General features: G+C 48.4%; 1 protein-coding gene across 3 annotated transcripts in view; it reads left to right on the forward strand.

Moving 5' to 3' along the window:
• The window catches only part of MMS19 (MMS19 homolog, cytosolic iron-sulfur assembly component), a 138,837-nt gene that overhangs the window by 41,932 nt on the left and 76,210 nt on the right, over positions 1-20,695 (forward strand). For 2 of the 3 annotated variants that reach the window (XM_063962338.1, XM_063962340.1), the window contains exons 2-3: positions 6,718-6,766; positions 13,987-14,087. The exons of the other annotated variant lie outside the window; for it this stretch is intronic. In XM_063962338.1, coding sequence (XP_063818408.1) covers positions 6,718-6,766; positions 13,987-14,087 — 150 coding nt within the window. The remainder of the gene's footprint in view (positions 1-6,717; positions 6,767-13,986; positions 14,088-20,695) is intronic. 3 annotated transcript variants of the gene reach the window in all.

Here is a 20,695-nt window from a genome sequence, read left to right on the forward strand (position 1 = left end):
TGAGGACGATGTTGGTGAGGAGGCGGAGCAATTGCCTGTAATGGTGATGTCACTCTCTAGGGAGTCGACACCGGAATGGATGGCTTATTTAGGGAATTACGTGATAATGTCAACACGCTGCAAGGTCGGTTGACGACATGAGACGGCCGACAAACAATTAGTACCGGTCCAGACGTCTCAAAAACACCGTCAGGGGTTTTAAAACGCCCGTTTACCTTAGTCGGTCGACACAGACACAGACACGGACACTGAATCCAGTGTCGACGGTGAATAAACAAACGTATTCCTTATTAGGGCCACACGTTAAGGGCAATGAAGGAGGTGTTACATATTTCTGATACTACAAGTACCACAAAAGAGGGTATTATGTGGGATGTGAAAAAACTACCTGTAGTTTTTCCTGAATCAGATAAATTAAATGAAGTGTGTGATGATGCGTGGGTTCCCCCCGATAGAAAATTATTGGCGGTATACCCTTTCCCGCCAGAAGTTAGGGCGCGTTGGGAAACACCCCTTAGGGTGGATAAGGCGCTCACACGCTTATCAAAACAAGTGGCGGTACCGTCTATAGATAGGGCCGTCCTCAAGGAGCCAGCTGACAGGAGGCTGGAAAATATCATATAAAAGTATATACACACATACTGGTGTTATACTGCGACCAGCGATCGCCTCAGCCTGGATGTGCAGAGCTGGGGTGGCTTGGTCGGATTCCCTGACTAAAAATATTGATACCCTTGACAGGGACAGTATTTTATTGACTATAGAGCATTTAAAGGATGCATTTCTATATATGCGAGATGCACAGAGGGATATTTGCACTCTGGCATCAAGAGTAAGTGCGATGTCCATATCTGCCAGAAGATGTTTATGGACACGACAGTGGTCAGGTGATGCAGATTCCAAACGGCACAAAGGTGTATTGCCGTATAAAGGAAGAGGAGTTATTTGGGGTCGGTCCATCGGACCTGGTGGCCACGGCAACTGCTGGAAAATCCACCGTTTTTACCCTAAGTCACATCTCTGCAGAAAAAGACACCGTCTTTTCAGCCTCAGTCCTTTCGTCCCTATAAGAGTCATATTTGCCCAGGGATAGAGGAAAGGGAAGAAGACTGCAGCAGGCAGCCCATTCCCAGGAACAGAAGCCTTCCACCGCTTCTGCCAAGCTCTCAGCATGACGCTGGGACCGTACAGGACCCCTGGATCCTACAAGTAGTATCCCAGGGGTACAGATTGGAATGTCGAAACGTTTCCCCCTCGCAGGCTCCTGAAGTCTGCTTTACCAAGGTATCCCTCCGACAAGGAGGCAGTATGGGAAAAAATTCACAAGCTGTATTCCCAGCAGGTGATAATCAAATTACCCCTCCTACAACAAGGAAAGGGGTATTATTCCACACTATATTGTGGTACTGAAGCCAGAAGGCTAGGTGAGACCTATTCTAAATCTAAAAAAATTTGAACACTTACAAAGGTTCAAATCAAGATGGAGTCACTCAGAGCAGTGATAACAAACAGGAAGAAGGGGACTATATAGTGTCCCGGGACATCAGGGATGCTTACCTCCATGTCCCAAATTTGCCCTTCTCACTAAGGGTACCTCAGGTTCGTGGTATAGAACTGTCACTGTCAGTTTCAGACGCTGCCGTTTGGATTGTCCACGGCACCCCGGGTCTTTACCAAGGTAATGGCCGAAATGATGATTCTTCTTCGAAGAAAAGGCGTCTTAATTACCCCTTACTTGGACGATCTCCTGATAAGGGCAAAGTCCAGGGAACAGTTGGAGGTCGGAGTAGCACTATCTCGGATACTGCTACAACAGCACGGATGGATTCTAAATATTCCAAAATCGCAGCTGATCCTGACGACACGTCTGCTGTGCCTAGGGATGATTCTGGACACAGTCCAGAAAAAGGTGTTTCTCCCGGATGAGAAAGCCAGGGAGTTATCCGAGCTAGTCAAGAACCTCCTAAAACCAGGAAAAGTGTCAGTGCATCATTGCACAAGGGTCCTGGTAAAAATGGTGGCTTCCTACGAAGCAATTCCATTCGGCAGATTTCACGCAAGAACTTTTCAGTGGGATCTGCTGGACAAATGGTCCGGATCGCATCTTCAGATGCATCAGCGGATAACCCTATATCCAAGGACAAGGGTGTCTCTCCTGTGGTGGTTACAGAGTGCTCATCTTCTAGAGGGCCGCAGATTCGGCATTCAGGATTGGATGCTGGTGACCACGGAGGCCAGCCCGAGAGGCTGGGGAGCAGTCACACAAGGAAAAAATTTCCAGGGAGTGTGATCAAGTCTGGAGACTTTTCTCCACATAAATATACTGGAGCTAAGGGTAAATTTATAATGCTCTAAGCTTAGCAAGACCTCTGCTTCAAGGTCAGCCGGTATTGATCCAGTGGGAAAAACATCACGGCAGTCGCCCACGTAAACAGGGCGGCACAAGAAGCAGGAGGGCAATGGCAAAAACTGCAAGGACTTTTCGCTGGGCGGAAAATCATGTGATAGCACTGTCAGCAGTGTTTCATTCCGGGAGTGGAAACTGGGAAGCAGACTTCCTCAGCAGGCACGACCTCCACCCGGGAGAGTGGAAACTTCATCGGGAAGTTTTTCCACATGATGGTGAACCGTTGGGAAATACCAAAGGTGGACATGATGGCGTCCCGTCTGAACAAAAAACGGGACAGGTATTGCGCCAGGTCAAGAGACCCTCAGGCAATAGCTGTGGACGTTCTGGTAACACCGTGGGTGTACCAGTCGGTGTATGTGTTCCCTCCTCTGCTTCTCATACCTAAGGTACTGAGAATTATAAGACGTAGAGGAGTAAGAACTATACTCATGGCTCCGGATTGGCCAAGAAGGACTTGGTACCCGGAACTTCAAGAGATGCTCACAGAGGACTTATGGCCTCTGCCGCTAAGAAGGGACTTGCTTCAGCAAGTACCATGTCTGTTCCAAGACTTACCGCAGCTGCGTTTGACGGCATGGCGGTGGAACGCCGGATCCTAAGGGAAAAAGGCATTCCGGAAGAGGTCATTCCTACCCTGGTCAAAGCCAGGAAGGAGGTGACCGCACAACATTATCACCACATGTGGCGAAAATATGTTGCGTGGTGTGAGGCCAGGAAGGCCCCACGAAGAAATTTCAACTCGGTCGATTCCTGCATTTCCTGCAAACAGGAGTGTCTATGGGCCTCAAATTGGGGCCCATTAAGGTTCAAATTTCGGCCCTGTCGATTTTCTTCCAGAAAGAATTGGCTTCAGTTCCTGAAGTCCAGAAGTTTGTCAAGGGAGTATTGCATATACAACCCCCTTTTGTGCCTCCAGTGGCACTGTGGGATCTCAACGTAGTTCTGGGATTCCTCAAATCACATTTGTTTAAAACCAGTCAAATCTGTGGATTTGAAGCATCTCACATGAAAAGTGACCATGCTCTTGGCCCTGGCCTGGGCCAGGCGAGTGTCAAATTGGTGGGGTTTTTCTCAAAAAAGCCCATATCTGTTTGTCCATTCGGACAGGGCAGAGCTGCGGACTCGTCCCCAGTTCTCTCCCTAAGGTGGTGTCAGTGTTTCACCTGAACCAGCTTATTGTGGTGCCTTGCGCCTACTAGGGACTTGGAGGACTCCAAGTTGCTGGATGTTGTCAGGGCCCTGAAAGTATAGGTTCCAGGACGGCTGGAGTCAGGAAAACTGACTTGCTGTTATCCTGTATGCACCCAACAAACTGGGTGCTCTTGCTTCTAAGCAGACTATTGCTAGTTGGATGTGTAATACAATTCAGCTTGCACATTCTGTGGCAGGCCTGCCACAGCCAAAATATGTAAATGCCCATTCCACAAGGAAGGTGGGCTCATCTTGGGCGGCTGCCCGAGGGGTCTCGGCTTTACAACTTTGCCGAGCGGCTATTTAGTCAGGGGCAAACACGTTTGTAAAATCCTACAAATTTGATACCCTGGCTAAGGAGGACCTGGAGTTCTCTCATTCGGTGCTGCAGAGTCATCCGCACTCTCCCGCCCGTTTGGGAGCTTTGGTATAATCCCCATGGTCCTTTCAGGAACCCCAGCATCCACTAGGACGATAGAGAAAATAAGAATTTACTTACCGATAATTCTATTTCTCGGAGTCCGTAGTGGATGCTGGGCGCCCATCCCAAGTGCGGATTATCTGCATTACTTGTACATAGTTACAAAAATCGGGTTATTATTGTTGTGAGCCATCTTTTCAGAGGCTCCGCTGTTATCATACTGTTAACTGGGTTCAGATCACAGGTTGTACAGTGTGATTGGTGTGGCTGGTATGAGTCTTACCCGGGATTCAAAATCCTTCCTTATTGTGTACGCTCGTCCGGGCACAGTATCCTAACTGAGGCTTGGAGGAGGGTCATAGGGGGAGGAGCCAGTGCACACCACCTGATCCTAAAGCTTTACTTTTTGTGCCCTGTCTCCTGCGGAGCCGCTATTCCCCATGGTCCTTTCAGGAACCCCAGCATCCACTACGGACTCCGAGAAATAGAATTATCGGTAAGTAAATTCTTATTTTTTATTTATCTACAAGAAATAGTTCCTTGAAAAAAATGTGTGTACTGAAAATCATGACAAAGAAAACCAAAGCATGAATTTGGGTAATATGCATAATAGGTACAGGGCTAAGGTAACGGGGGGAGTGTCCGCGGGAAGTCTTTGCTTTGTGTCCGGATATGCCAGTAGATCACCAAGTCTGTGCTCCAAGCTAGTTCTGATGATCTCCACTTAAATCTAATTACCAGATTACAGGAAAATGTTCCCCCAGAGGGAGGAACTCTCAGCTAATTGGGAAGTAATCCGGTTTTGATCTCTATCCCGTATGTAACGCACTTTGTCCACCCAATGTGTAACATAGACCCAGTTGTCATTCTGATGCAGTTTTATTCAATTATCCGCGATCATTGATCATGGGTAATTGTGTCGCTGGGGGCTAGTCAATTAGCCCTGATAAACCGGCGCGAGACGCGGTTTATCAGGTATTTTGTATCACCTGCCCTAGGCAGGCGAAGCAAAATCCCTGAAAAGAGCTGTTTCTGCTGAAAACACACAGGTTTCACTGAACCAGTATGTTTTCAGGTGAAAAGGAATTTTTTTTATTGGGTGACCTGATTGAATATGCCAAAAAATTAAAATTGAATAAACATCATGAAAAATCAATGCTTCTTCGCGGGTAATTGAATATCCCCCTAAATCCCAATGATATAAAATTTACAAGGGCTGCTCATATGGCTTCCTATTTGCTGCAGCACACTGGGTATTTGAGATAACTTCATATTAACCAGAAATCCTATTGTGATGGTCAGGAGTAGAAATCTGTTTTAAACGCAAGTCTTATCCTGACGCAGCCTATCAGATTACTAGAAACCAATGACCTCGCAGAACACGCAATCTGTTTACTAGTAGCTAGTGACCTGGCTGGGCTTCCAGCCTTTTTTAGTTAGTAGCAACTAGTGACATCACTCAGCATGCAGCCTAGAGGGTTGCTAGAAACTAGTGACATCCCCGAGCATGCAGCCTATGGGGTCACCAGGAGCCAGTGACCTCTCCCAACATGCAGTTTATTGGGTAACTAGAAACCGGTGACATCACTGAGCCTTGTGACCCAGCCTTCTGTTTACTAGGAGCCAATGACATCACTTATTCCTTGTACACGGCAGCATTCTCATGGATTTGTCTCGCCAAGGTGCACAACGTGTGTAGCTGACGGTGCAGTACACATATGCAGTCACATTGTGCATAGCATGGCAGAGCTTTTCCCTGACCGTCTTTTATAAAACGCTGTATTGGCTGTGCAAGTTAATACCTTTGTTATCCCCTCTCATTTCTGCTTCCTCTAAAGACTCATCATGGAACAGGTTCCCTCCTATCTGAAAGCAGCTAATCGGTTTAAGCTCATACCGCAGTGGTTTAAGAGCAGTGCACTGTGTGTGTCGGGAATACAATCTGCTAATTGCAAATGAAGAAGTAATTGAATCTTTGCTTGAGACTCCGCCGGCTGATTTGCATTACCAAAATAGTGCAAATCACTCCCGCACAACGCTTGATCTCATTTAGCTTCGGCAGGAAGTCTGCGATAATTAAAGCGTGGGCAAGTACCACATGGGGGAGCGATTTAGGGCATAGCTGACTTTATGGGAATCCCTCGGTTTCACTGGCTGGAACCAATCCCACTTCTGTGATGGATTCAATTATTTATTACTGTTCTTGAGTTTCATAGACCGATCCTCTCACAAGACTGAGTGACTGGTACCACGTTGGTAGAATACTGCACCCCATTCCTTCCTGTTACAGTCTGTGTGACGTTTCCCATTATACACTGTGCTTTTACCTTTCTGTTTCTCTTTAACAAGAGTTTTAACAAAACATTTGCATTTAAAGTGTCACCTGATCTCCGTGGCCTTATTGTGTGGTGAACCAATGTTCATGGATCTAGGTCTTGTGTCAAAGACTACAAAAAAAAATCTATAAGCTTTGTATAGAAAATAAGTGATGTGTTGTACCTGGTGCGGATGAGAACTTGGTCTCACGTTTTCACTTTACTGTTATTGGTTATGCAGCTGTGACTGTGTTGTCTGCAGCCATTCCTGTAATTAAAGCACTGGCTACGTATACACTGATATATTAAATGTATGTCCTACTTTCCTCAAGTTTCCATCCTTTCCTCTGTGTGCCTCAGTTTTGCTCTCTGTTTTACAGGTGTGAAGGATGGGGCGTTCACAGTGTTACAGGTGGTTGAGGCACTTGGGTAAGCCGGTGTGTGTGTTGTGTGTAAGGCTCAGGGACCTGTATACAGTGTGGGGATGTTTGGGTGGTTTCCTCAGATGGTTTTTGAATCTTTTAGGAAACTAAATGATCTATGTTATATGTTAGATTCCTTGTGACTTGGTTGCTGTCACATGTCGGTCTTCATGCGGGCACAGAGCTCTGCTTTCCTGGGTCTGCAAACCATGCTAATGACAGTTGATGCTTCGGCACACTTATACCCCTTTCATTTTGGGTCTCGTCTCAGACTTCTGCGCAGTATGGCCATGATTCTGAGTCGGACACAGCCGCATCTGCGACTTCATGCTACTGTCTCTGCAAAGCCCTTACTTGTTGTACATCCACGTGTCTAAATGTGCGCTGACTGAGACGCCCACTTTGTGCGTCTTCAGACGTGGCATGCGTGGTTGATGCATCTTTGCTTGCACTGTCATTCACACCAGCCTTGTGCTGGCTGCTAATTATCCGTCTGAATGTGGGCTCTTGTGTGAAGGAATCTGAATCTCTGGGGATAATAAAGCCCGATCGTAGCAGCAAATTTGTTAGCAGTTGGGCAAAACCATGTGCACTGCAGGGGGGGCAGATATAACATTTGCAGAGAGAGTTAGATTTGGGTGGGTTCATTTGTTTCTGTTCAGGGTAAATACTGACTGCTTTCTTTTTACACTGCAATTTAGATTTCAGTTTGAATACACCCCACCCAAATCTAACTCTCTCTGCACATGTTACATCTGCCCCCCCCTGCAGTGCACATGGTTTTGCCCATTCGCTAACAAATTTGCTGCTGCGATCAGATCTGAATTACCCCCTCTGTACGCAACCACTATCAGTGGCTTGTTGGCTTTACTCTTATAAGATGCAACTGATTAGCCACCCCACCCCCTGTATCCTCCAAGTCGCCACTCAGGAACACCCCAATTCACTTCTGCTGCCATGCATCCAAATCTGTACTGCGACTCTCTATGAACTAAATTGGGATGCGTCACTCCACTACGTCTGCCAATTCCGACTCAGAATCAGGCGCTGTGTATATTGCTAGTACAAGTTCTATCTAATCTGAGCCATATCCACAGCGTAGTAATCCATCTGTCTCTGCTGTCACTGGCTTGTCTAACTGTCCACCACTAGCATTTACCTACATGGCTGCGTTCCAGGACATGAACCAGACATTAATGCTAAATAACAGGACATGCAACAATTTTTTGATTAACATACTCTGTGGACATTCCCAATTTATCCATGCTCCTCAAAAGGTGCAATGAACCCCATTTGATAACACAACCCCCCCCCCCCCCTCCCCAGAACCCCCACCCTGTGCATTTGCCCTAACTAAAAAAATTATTTCTGAAATGGTAATGGTTTTGTAAATTATATCAGCGTAAAAACATTTCAAAACTCTTCATGTATTTTTCTCTGACGTCCTAAGTGGATGCTGGGACTCCGTAAGGACCATGGGGAATAGCGGCTCCGCAGGAGACTGGGCACAACTAAAAGAAAGCTTTTGGTCTAACTGGGCGCTGGGGGGGGGGGGGGGGGCGCCCTGAGCAGCAATATTAACACCTTGGCTGGCAAAAAATCACAATATATAGTCCCAGAGGCTATATATGTGATAAATACCCCTGCCAGAATCCATTAAAAAAGCGGGAGAAAAGTCTGCCGAAAAAGGGGCGTGGCTATCTCCCTCAGCACACTGGCACCATTTTTCCCTCACAGCTCAGCTGGAAGGACGCTCCCTGGCTCTCCCCTGCAGTTTCAAGCACAAAAGGGTAAAAAAGAGAGGGGGGGGCACTAAATTTAGGCGCAGCAATATATGATATAAGCAGCTATAAGGGAAAACACTCAGTTATAGTGTTAATCCCTGTGTTATATAGCGCTCTGGTGTGTGCTGGCATACTCTCTCTCTGTCTCCCCAAAGGGCTTTGTGGGGTCCTGTCCTCTGTCAGAGCATTCCCTGTGTGTGTGCGGTGTGTCGGTATGGCTGTGTCGACATGTTTGATGAGGAGGCCTATGTGGAGGCGGAGCAGATGCCGATAAATGTGATGTCACCCCCTGCGGGGTCGACACCTGAGTGGATGGTTTTGTGGAAGGAATTACGCGACAGTGTCGACTCCTTGCATAAAAGGTTTGACGACATACCAAATATGGGACAGTCGGCTTCTCAGCCTGTGCCTGCCCAGGCGTCTCAAAAGCCATCAGGGGCTCTAAAACGCCCGCTACCTCAGATGGCAGACACAGATGTCGACACGGATACTGACTCCAGTGTCGATGACGACGAGACTATTGTAACTTCCAATAGGGCCACACGTTACATGATTGAGGCAATGAAAAATGTGTTGCATATTTCTGATGTTACCCCAGGTACCACAAAAAAGGGTATTATGTTTGGAGAGAAAAAACTACCAATAGTTTTTCCTCCATCTGAGGAATTAAATGGTGTGTGAAGAAGCGTGGGCTTCCCCCGATAAGAAACTGGTAATTTCTAAAAGGTTACTAATGGCGTACCCTTTCCCGCCAGAGGATAGGTCACGTTGGGAAACATCCCCTAGGGTGGATAAAGCGCTCACACGCCTGTCAAAGAAGGTGGCACTACCGTCTCCGGATACGGCCGCCCTAAAGGAACCTGCTGATAGAAAGCAGGAGGCTATCCTGAAGTCTGTATATACACACACCGGTATTATACTGAGACCGGCTATTGCTTCAGCATGGATGTGCAGTGCTGCAGCTGCGTGGTCAGATTCCCTGTCAGAAAATATTGATACCTTAGACAGGGACACTATATTGCTAACCGTAGAGCATATTAAAGACGCAGTCTTATACATGAGAGATGCACAGAGGGATATTTGCCGGCTGGCATCTAAAATAAGTGCAATGTCCATTTCTGCCAGGAGAGGGTTATGGACTCGGCAGTGGACAGGTGATGCAGATTCTAAAAGGCACATGGAAGTTTTGCCTTATAAGGGTGAGGAGTTGTTCGGGGATGGTCTCTCGGACCTCGTTTCCACAGCAACAGCTGGGAAGTCTACATTTTTATCCCATGTTCCCTCACAGCCAAAGAAAGCACCGTATTATCAGGTACAGTCCTTTCGGCCCAATAAGGGCAAGCGGGTTAAAGGCGCGTCCTTTCTGCCCAGAGGCAGAGGTAGAGGGAAAAAGCTGCAGCATACAGCCAGTTCCCAGGAGCAAAAGTCCTCCCCCGCTTCCTCCAAGTCCACCGCATGACGCTGGGGCTCCACAGGCGGAGCCAGGTACAGTGGGGGCCCGTCTCAAAAACTTCAGCAATCAGTGGGCTCGCTCACGGGTGGATCCCTGGATCCTTCAAGTAGTATCTCAGGGGTACAAGCTGGAATTCGAGACGTCTCCCCCCCCGCCGTTTCCTCAAATATGCCTTACCAACAACTCCCTCAGGCAGGGAGGCAGTGTTAGAGGCAAATCACAAGCTGTATTCCCAGCAGGTGATAGTCAAAGTGCCCCTACTTCAACAAGGACGGGGTTACTATTCCACAATGTTTGTGGTACCGAAACCGGACGGTTCGGTGAGACCCATTTTAAATTTGAAATCCTTGAACACGTATATAAAAAAATTCAAGTTCAAGATGGAATCGCTCAGGGCGGTTATTGCAAGCCTGGACGAGGGGGGATTACATGGTATCACTGGACATCAAGGATGCTTACCTGCATGTCCCCATTTACCATCCTCACCAGGAGTACCTCAGATTTGTGGTACAGGATTGTCATTACCAATTCCAGACGTTGCCGTTTGGTCTATCCACGGCTCCGAGGGTATTTACCAAGGTAATGGCCGAAATGATGATACTCCTTCGAAAGAAGGGATTTTTAATTATCCCGTACTTGGACGATCTCCTGATAAAGGCGAGGTCCAGGGAGCAGTTGTTGGTCGGGGTAGCACTATCTCGGGAGGTGCTACAACAGCACGGCTGGATTCTAAATATTCCAAAGTCACAGCTGGTCCCTACGACACGTCTACTGTTCCTGGGGATGGTTCTGGACACAGAACAGAAAAAAGTGTTTCTCCCGGAGGAGAAGGCCAAGGAGCTGTCATCTCTAGTCAGAGGCCTCTTAAAACCAAAACAGGTGTCGGTGCATCACTGCACGCGGATCCTGGGAAAGATGGTAGCTTCCTACGAAGCAATTCCATTCGTCAGGTTCCATGCAAGAACCTTTCAGTGGGACCTGTTGGACAAGTGATCCGGATCGCATCTTCAGATGCATCGGCTGATAACCCTGTCTCCAAGGACCAGGGTGTCTCTGCTGTGGTGGCTGCAAAGGGCTCATCTTCAAGAGGGCCGCAGATTCGGCATACAGGACTGGGTCCTGGTGACCACGGATGCCAGCCTTCGAGGCTGGGGGGCAGTCACACAGGGAAGAAACTTCCAAGGACTATGGTCAAGTCAGGAGACTTCCCTACACATAAATATTCTGGAACTGAGGGCCATTTTCAATGCCCTAAGTCAGGCAAAACCCCTGCTTCAAAACCAGCCGGTACTGATCCAGTCAGACAACATCACGGCAGTCGCCCATGTAAACCGACAGGGCGGCACAAGAAGCAGGACGGCGATGGCAGAAGCCACAAGGATTCTCAGATGGGCGGAAAATCACGTGTTAGCACTGTCAGCAGTGTTCATTCCGGGAGTGGACAACTGGGAAGCAGACTTCCTCAGCAGACACGACCTCCACCCGGGAGAGTGGGGACTTCATCCGGAAGTCTTCCAACTGATTGTAAACCGTTGGGAAAAGCCACAGGTGGACATGATGGCGTCCCGCCTAAACAAAAAGCTAGAAAGATATTGCGCCAGGTCGAGAGACCCTCAGGCGATAGCTGTGGACGCTCTAGTGACACCGTGGGTGTACCGGTCGGTTTATGTGTTCCCTCCTCTTCCTCTCATACCAAAGGTACTGGGGATAATAAGGAGAAGAGGAGTAAGAACTATACTCATTGTTCCGGATTGGCCAAGAAGAGCTTGGTACCCGGAACTTCAAGAAATGATCTCAGAGGACCCATGGCCTCTGCCGCTCAGACAGGACCTGCTGCAGCAGGGGCCCTGTCTGTTCCAAGACTTACCGCGGCTGCGTTTGACGGCATGGCGGTTGAACACCGGATCCTGAAGGAAAAGGGCATTCCGGAGGAAGTCATTCCTACGCTGATTAAAGCTAGGAAAGAAGTGACCGCAAACCATTATCACCGCATTTGGCGAAAATATGTTGCGTGGTGTGAGGCCAGGAAGACCCCAACGGAGGAATTTCAGCTGGGCCGTTTTCTGCACTTCTTACAGTCAGGGGTGACTATGGGCCTAAAATTGGGTTCCATTAAGGTCCAGATTTCGGCTCTATCGATTTTCTTCCAGAGAGAACTGGCTTCACTACCTGAAGTTCAGACTTTTGTTAAGGGAGTGCTACATATTCAGCCCCCTTTTGTGCCTCCAGTGGCACCTTGGGATCTCAACGTGGTGTTGGATTTCCTAAAGTCACATTGGTTTGAGCCACTTAAAACTAGTGATGAGCGGATTCGGTTTTACTCTGTTCTCAAAACCGAATCTTATTGGCTATCCAAAACACGTGACATCAGTGAGCCAATAAGATTCGGTTTTGAGAACCGAGTAAAACCGAATCCGCTCATCACTACTTAAAACCGTGGAATTGAAATATCTCACGTGGAAAGTGGTCATGTTGTTGGCCTTGGCCTCGGCCAGGCGTGTATCAGAATTGGCGGCTTTGTCATGTAAAAGCCCTTATCTGATTTTCCATATGGATAGGGCAGAATTGAGGGCTCGTCCCCAGTTTCTCCCTAAGGTTTTCATCTGAACCAACCTATCGTGGTGCCTGCGGCTACAAAAGACTTGGAGGCTTCCAAGTTGTTGGACGTAGTCAGGGCCCTGAAAATTTATGTTTCCAGGACAGCCGGAGTCAGAAAGACTGACTCGCTATTTATCCTGTATGCGCTCAACAAGTTGGGTGCACCTGCTTCAAAGCAGACTATTGCTCGCTGGATCTGTAGTACGATTCAGCTTGCACATTCTGCGGCTGGACTGCCGCATCCTAAATCAGTGAAAGCCCATTCCACAGGGAAGGTGGGCTCTTCTTGGGCGGCTGCCCGAGGGGTCTCGGCTCTACAACTTTGCCGAGCAGCTACTTGGTCGGGGTCAAACACATTTGCTAAATTCTACAAGTTTGACACCCTGGCTGAGGAGGACCTAGAGTTTGCCCATTCGGTGCTACAGAGTCATCCGCACTCTCCCGCCCGTTTGGTAGTGATGAGCGGATTCGGTTTTACTCGGTTCTCAAAACCGAATCTTATTGGCTCACTGATGTCACGTGTTTTGGATAGCCAATAAGATTCGGTTTTGAGAACCGAGTAAAACCGAATCCGCTCATCACTACCGTTTGGGAGCTTTGGTATAATCCCCATGGTCCTTACGGAGTCCCAGCATCCACTTAGGACGTCAGAGCAAATAAGAATTTACTCACCGGTAATTCTATTTCTCGTAGTCCGTAGTGGATGCTGGGCGCCCATCCCAAGTGCGAATTGTCTGCAATACTTGTATATAGTTATTGTTTAACTAAAGGGTTATTGTTGAGCCATCTGTTGAGAGGCTCAGTTGTTGTCATACTGTTAACTGGGTATAGTATCACAAGTTATACGGTGTGATTGGTGTGGCTGGTATGAGTCTTACCCGGGATTCAAAATCCTTCCTTATTGTGTCAGCTCTTCCGGGCACAGTATCCTAACTGAGGTCTGGAGGAGGGTCATAGGGGGAGGAGCCAGTGCACACCAGTTAGACCAAAAGCTTTCTTTTAGTTGTGCCCAGTCTCCTGCGGAGCCGCTATTCCCCATGGTCCTTACGGAGTCCCAGCATCCACTACGGACTACGAGAAATAGAATTACCGGTGAGTAAATTCTTATTTAAATATGACAGAAGTTTTCCGTGGGCCCTATCCAATTGGCTAGTTTACTACTAGGTTCCTACCTGAAGACCTAGGGTGTTACGGAGATGTAGCCAGAATATAACTCGCACATTGCGGCCCTTGGCACCTGAATTTCCAAACCAGGGTCTCTCGTCTCTGACAAGTGCACAAGATCACTAGACATAAGGCTCTCTCCGTATAAGTCCATCCTTATGAATATGTCTATTCTCCCTGCCTACAGAGAGCCGCATGTGACTACATTTACTGATGTTTTTTCCGCAGGTCGTGCCTGGCAAACCCTGAACCTAGGACGAGGGGGCGAGGGGTGCAGCTCCTGTCGCAGGTTTTGCTTCCGTGCTATTCCAGACTGAGAGAAAAAGAAGGTATAGCCATCCCTAGAGACCATGCCTGAGCATCTTACATGATGGGCTTCCATCAGGACACACTTAAATGTTCTGGGAGGATTCCGCTGTGTCAGAACAAATGTTTGGATTGATTTAGGTGGGAGGGCGGGGGTGGTTCTGTTCCTTTGTAATTGTCTATTAATGGGCACATCCAGATGTTTTTCCAAAGCTCTGCAGAGCTTGCTCGTGCAAATACCGCTTATCGGGCATTAACATCAGCAAAATAGCACACACAGCACGGAGGGAGCAGCTGACATAGTGTGTGGCCCAAAAAGAAGAAGAAGAAGAAGAAAAAAGAGCATGTGAAATGAATGAGATCAAAAGCTGCTGCTCTGTATTCCGATTCATCATGTGGGACATCTTAATCATTTGAAATGCAGAATGTCTGAGTCACAGGAAGAGCAGATTATTGATGTGCCATTATAGCCTTACAATAATGCAAGCCTGTTTTGTATCATTAACCATCTCTGCACAGGAATGTTTATTCATGTGGCTAATGTCCTCTCCGCACGTTGCCATATTTAAGGATGATTCACATGCAGTGTGCTAAAAGCAATGAGGAGGATTTACTGTAAGGGGTGTGCTATAGAAGATAAACACTTTCTAGGTAGCCTATAAGTCGACATGAAAATGGTTGACATGTTCTTTTTGTAGTTGGCCACATCTTGTGTATTTCATGTTATGTGACCATCATCGGTAAAACGTTCACCCCCATTGTCTCGCTTTGCTCTTCACGCTTCGGGCAAAGTGCTTCGCCCCACTACCGCCAATCGTAGTCCACATGGGTAGTATATGAAGCAACTTTTGAGAAAACATTTGGAAAAACCCCAAATACGTGTGTCGACCATTGTCGTGTCAATCTTTTTTTCTCTTACGTCCTAGAGGATGCTGGGGACTCCAAAAGGACCATGGGGTATAGACGGGATCTGCAGGAGCTTGGGCACACTGAAAAGACTTAAACTGGGTGTGAACTGGCTCCTCCCACTATGCCCCTCCTCCAGACCTCAGTTAGACTTTGCGCCCAGGACTGACTGGACACTCACTAGGGGAGCTCTCCTGAGTTTCTCTGGAAAAGACTTTTTTTATTTTCAGGGAGACCTGCTGGCTACAGGCTCCCTGCAGCGAGGGAGTGAGGGGAGAGAAGCAGACCTACTTCTTCTTCGATTGAGGGCTCTGCTTCTCGGCTACTGGACACCATTAGCTCCAGAGGGTTCGATCACTTGGTGCGCCTAGCTGCTTGTTCCCGGAGCCACGCCGTCACCCCCTCACTGAAGCCAGAAGAAAGAAGTCGGGTGAGTATGAGAAGAACAGAAGACTTCAGGATGGCAGAAGACTTCAGTAGCCAGGTACAGCGCAGCGGTAACGCTGTGCTCCATGCTCCCACACACTATCACTGACGAGCACTCACAGGGTGCAGGGCGCTGGGGCGCCCTGGGCAGCAGGTTACTGGGGTCCGGGAGCCGGCAGAAGCCTTTTCGGTGCCTCTGCACCGTTTTGCAGACCCCCGCCGGCATTTTCAAATCTGGCGGGCTGAAGCGCGCCGGAAAGGGGCGGAGCTTAGCCGCGCGGCTGAAGGAGACGCTGGCCAGGGACCTCCACGGCTCCTCTCAAGTAACGGGGAGCTACTCGAAGGGGGGAGGGCGCAGTTGTGGTGCATTTTTATTATAGTATAAGCAGCGCTGGTCAAATATATCCCTGGAACGGATATTGGGGCGCCGGGGTGTGAGCTGGCATAATCCCTCTGTGTCCTCTATCTGGGCTTCATTGTGGGCCTGTCCACTAGCTGAGACATTCTGTGTGTGTGTCTCTGTGTCGATTATATGTGTCGGCATGTCTGAGGTTGAATGTTATTCACTGGAGTAGGTTGCTGGGGGAGCGGATGCGGGTCTAGATTTGGGCCTGTCGGCGCAGCCGACACCTGATTTACTCACATTGCTAAGTACAATCAATACTAATGTAGCTTCTTTATCTAAGAGGTTGGATAAGTCTGAGTCACAGACGCAGGTGTGGAAAAAGTCCATGGAGGAGGCTTTGTCTCAAGTGCAGACCCCATCGGGATCGCAAAAGCGACCATTTACTCAAGTGGTAGATACTGATACCGACACGGACTCTGATTCCAAGGTCGATTTCACTGAGGCTGCTTTGCATCCACGTTTAGTGAAGAGTATTCAATACATGATTGTGGCTATAAAAGATGTTTTACACATTTCTGATGAACCGGCGGTGCAAAGGATTTGCTTGTTCAAAGGGAAAAAACCTGAGGTGAAGTTTCCCCCCTCTCATGAAATGAATACTCCATGTGAAAAGGCTTGGGAGTCACCGGATAAGAGATGGCAGATTCCCAAGAGGATTTACATAGCGTATCCCTTCCCCTCTGATGACAGGGAAAAATGGGAGTCGTCTCCAAATGTTGACAAAGCTCTATCTCGTTTGTCTAAGAAGGTGGCTCTTCCGTCTCCTGACACGGCAGCTCTCAAGGATCCGGCGGATCGCAAGCTGGAGACGTCTCTGAAGTCCATTTTTGCTAATTCGGGTGCATTGCTCAGACCTGCGGTGGCGTCGGTATGGGTGAGTAGTGCTATTGCTAAATGAGAAAAAGAATAGAGGTAATGATGGCGCTGGGCAGACCTGTGTGTGTGTGCACCCTGGAATTAGCTGCCACCTGGTGGGGAGGTAGCCAGCCTCCTCAAACAACAGAGCAATTGTGAAAAATTACCAGGTGAGCGCTCAATACCAATGATGGACACAGCAATAAAAATAAACTAATTTATTACATGAACTAATAACATATAACACATTAAAATAGACAAGACCACAATACAGTAATCATATAAAACTGAGGTTCCGGAGACCTCTAGAATAAGCAATGGTATGAACTATTTGTATGTACTCGGAAGGCAGTCATAATAACCTAGAATAAGAAATAATTCTCTAATAGCTTTTATCTGTAGTTAATTACTCGCCCAAATGTAAAAGCACAAGAATTTTTAGCACGGTCGTGCATATGGGTGTCCTCAAAGTAATGTAAGTTCGATTCCAATTGGAAAAAGTTCATGAGTTTCCAGATCTACTTAATGAATGAGCGGTGCAAAAAATTGGGAGTTGTAGAATAACTGTTACTCACAGTCTTGGACGGTATTTCCTCGCTGCACCACAGTAATATGTTTGTAGCCGCTCTTTATCACCCTGTGCACGGGTGAGACATCCGTCAGCGGCGGGACTCGTCAGCGGCGTAGTCCGTCTGCAGCGCAAGTGGGGAACCGCTCTCCACTCCAACAGAGTGTGGATGCACAGGTATACCGTTCTCTACCCCCAGCACCGGTGGAATAGTGCTCACCAGGGCAGGATCCCGGTGTGATCCAGGGGAATGAACAGTGCAGTCTCGCTGGAGATTGAACAATTGCCGGCAAATGTTATAATCAGCTGCTAGGAGGACACGCTCCGATTCTTGTGGGCAATGGGGTATTAATGACTCCTTCTCTCTGTACCCTCAACGCGTTTCTCCGCACCCCAGGCGGCTTCTTCAAGAGGCAGAGTGTTCTACTCTGAACATTGCTTCTCATTCTTTTATACCTTGTCTTTTCTAATTAGTGAGAACAGGTGTGTATAGTATCTCAGCAGGTGCATTCTCATTTGCACTTTCATATAGCAGCAATGTTTAGCTTAGAGCAGGGGTGTCAAAGACAAGGCCCGCGGGCCGAATCCGGCCCGCCAGACCTCGTCTGATGGCCCGCGGTGCCGCCGCCATGAAACCCCCTTCTCCCGAGTGCCCAGCTCGGGGGGGGCGGGGTTTCGCGGAATGACGCGATTGCGTCGTGACGTCACGGCGCAAACGCGTCATTCAACGAAACCCCGTCGGAGGAGGGAGAAGAAGGGAGCCGCGCAGACGAGGAGGGAGAGGCGGCTGAAGAGCGGCGAGAACCGCTTCAAATGTAAGTCAGCCCCTCTCCCTTCCTCTCTTTCTCTCTCTCTCCCTCCTTCCACCACCTGCCGCTATGTGTAAAATGGGGACCTGTGCCTGCCACAATGTGTAAAATGGGGACCTGTGCCTGCCATAATGTGTAAAATGGGGACCTGTGCCAATGTGTAAAATGGGGACCTGTGCCTGCCACAATGTGTAAAATGGGGACCTGTGCCTGCCATAATGTGTAAAATGGGGACCTGTGCCAATGTGTAAAATGGGGACCTGTGCCTGCCACAATGTGTAAAATGGGGACCTGTGCCTGCCACAATGTGTAAAATGGGGACCTGTGCCAATGTGTAAAATGGGGACCTGTGCCTGCCACAATGTGTAAAATGGGGACCTGTGCCAATGTGTAAAATGGGGACCTGTGCCTGCCACAATGTGTAAAATGGGGACCTGTGCCAATGTGTAAAATGGGGACCTGTGCCTGCCACAATGTGTAAAATGGGGACCTGTGCCTGCCACAATGTGTAAAATGGGGACCTGTGCCAATGTGTAAAATGGGGACCTGTGCCAATGTGTAAAATGGGGACCTGTGCCAATGTGTAAAATGGGGACCTGTGCCTGCCACAATGTGTAAAATGGGGACCTGTGCCAATGTGTAAAATGGGGACCTGTGCCTGCCACAATGTGTAAAATGGGGACCTGTGCCAATGTGTAAAATGGGGACCTGTGCCAATGTGTAAAATGGGGACCTGTGCCTGCCACAATGTGTAAAATGGGGACCTGTGCCTGCCACAATGTGTAAAATGGGGACCTGTGCCAATGTGTAAAATGGGGACCTGTGCCTGCCACAATGTGTAAAATGGGGACCTGTGCCTGCCACAATGTGTAAAATGGGGACCTGTGCCAATGTGTAAAATGGGGACCTGTGCCTGCCACAATGTGTAAAATGGGGACCTGTGCCAATGTGTAAAATGGGGACCTGTGCCTGCCACAATGTGTAAAATGGGGACCTGTGCCTGCCACAATGTGTAAAATGGGGACCTGTGCCAATGTGTAAAATGGGGACCTGTGCCAATGTGTAAAATGGGGACCTGTGCCTGCCACAATGTGTAAAATGGGGACCTGTGCCTGCCACAATGTGTAAAATGGGGACCTGTGCCAATGTGTAAAATGGGGACCTGTGCCTGCCACAATGTGTAAAATGGGGACCTGTACCTGCCGCTATGTGTAAAATGGGGACCTGTGCCTGCCACAATGTGTAAAATGGGGACCTGTACCTGCCGCAATGTGTAAAATGGGGACCTGTGCACTATAAAAGGGGGCACATGGCTGGGCACTATAAAAGGGGGCACATGGCTGGGCACTTTAAAAGGGGGCAGATGGCTGGGCACATATAAGGCAGGTGGAGCGGTAAATTTTGGATATACTGACCTACAGATACAACCGGCCCTTTGATGGGGACCAAACTGCTGATGCGGCCCCCGATGAATTTGAGTTTGACACCCCTGGCTTAGAGTATCACTAAAAGTGGTCTGTTTAAATAATAACAACCGTAATTAAAATGTAAAATTTAAAAATAATTGATAATATTATACTATTGCTAAATGAGCTGAGAATTTAGCTAATGATATGGATACCCTTGATAAAGATAATGTTCTTTTGACTCTTGGTTATATCAAGGACGCTGCAGATTGCCTGAAGGATGCGGCGAGGGACGTCTGTCTCTTGGGATCAAGAGCCAATGCCATGTCAATATCGGCAAGGAGGGCATTGTGGATCCATCAATGGATTGCGGATGCCGACTCCAAGAGGGCTATGGAAGCTTTACCCTTCAAAGGTAATGTCTTGTTTGGGGGCGGCTTGGCGAACCTAGTCTCTACCGCGACGGCGGGTAAGTCCTCTTTTCTACCCTATGTTCCTACACAACACAAAAAGGCACCACATCAGCAGATGCAGTCCTTTCGTCCCAATAAATACAGACGTGGAAAGGGTTCGTCCTTCCTCGCTTCTAAGGGTAAAGGAAGGGGAAGGAAGTCGCCTGCCGTGTCCGGCGCCCAGGACCAAAAGTCCTCCCCTGCCTCTACCAAGTCCACCGTATGACGCTGGGGCGTCCCTGGGGGAGTCCGGACCGGTGGGGGGCCGTCTGCGAGTCTTCAGTCAGGTCTGGATTCAATCAGACCTGGATCCTTGGGTCCTAGAGATAGTGTCTCTGGGATACAAACTGGAGTTTCGGGAGGTGCCCCCTCACCGGTTTTTCATTTCAGCCTTACCAGTGTCTCTTCCAGACAGGGAGCTGGTGCTGGCAGCGATACAAAAATTGTGTCAACAGAGGGTCATTGTTTCCGTTCCCCCGTCACAACGGGGGGAGGGGTTCTACTCGAGCCTACTTGTTGTGCCGAAACCGGACGGTTCGGTCAGACCGATTCTGAATCTAAAATCCCTCAATCCATAATTGAAAGTTTTCAAGTTCAAAATGGAATCTCTTCGAGCGGTGATTTCCAGCCTAGAAGGGTGGGATTTTATGGCGTCAGTCGACATAAAGGATGCCTACTTACACGTCCCAATATTTCCTACGCATCAGGCCTTCCTCAGGTTTGCGATACAGGATTCTCATTACCAATTTCAGACGTTGCCGTTTGGGCTTTCCACGGCCCTGAGGATTTTCACCAAGGTCATG

This window comes from Pseudophryne corroboree, chromosome 3 (genome assembly GCF_028390025.1).
Source record: "Pseudophryne corroboree isolate aPseCor3 chromosome 3, aPseCor3.hap2, whole genome shotgun sequence".
NCBI classification, from domain to species: Eukaryota; Metazoa; Chordata; class Amphibia; order Anura; family Myobatrachidae; genus Pseudophryne; species Pseudophryne corroboree.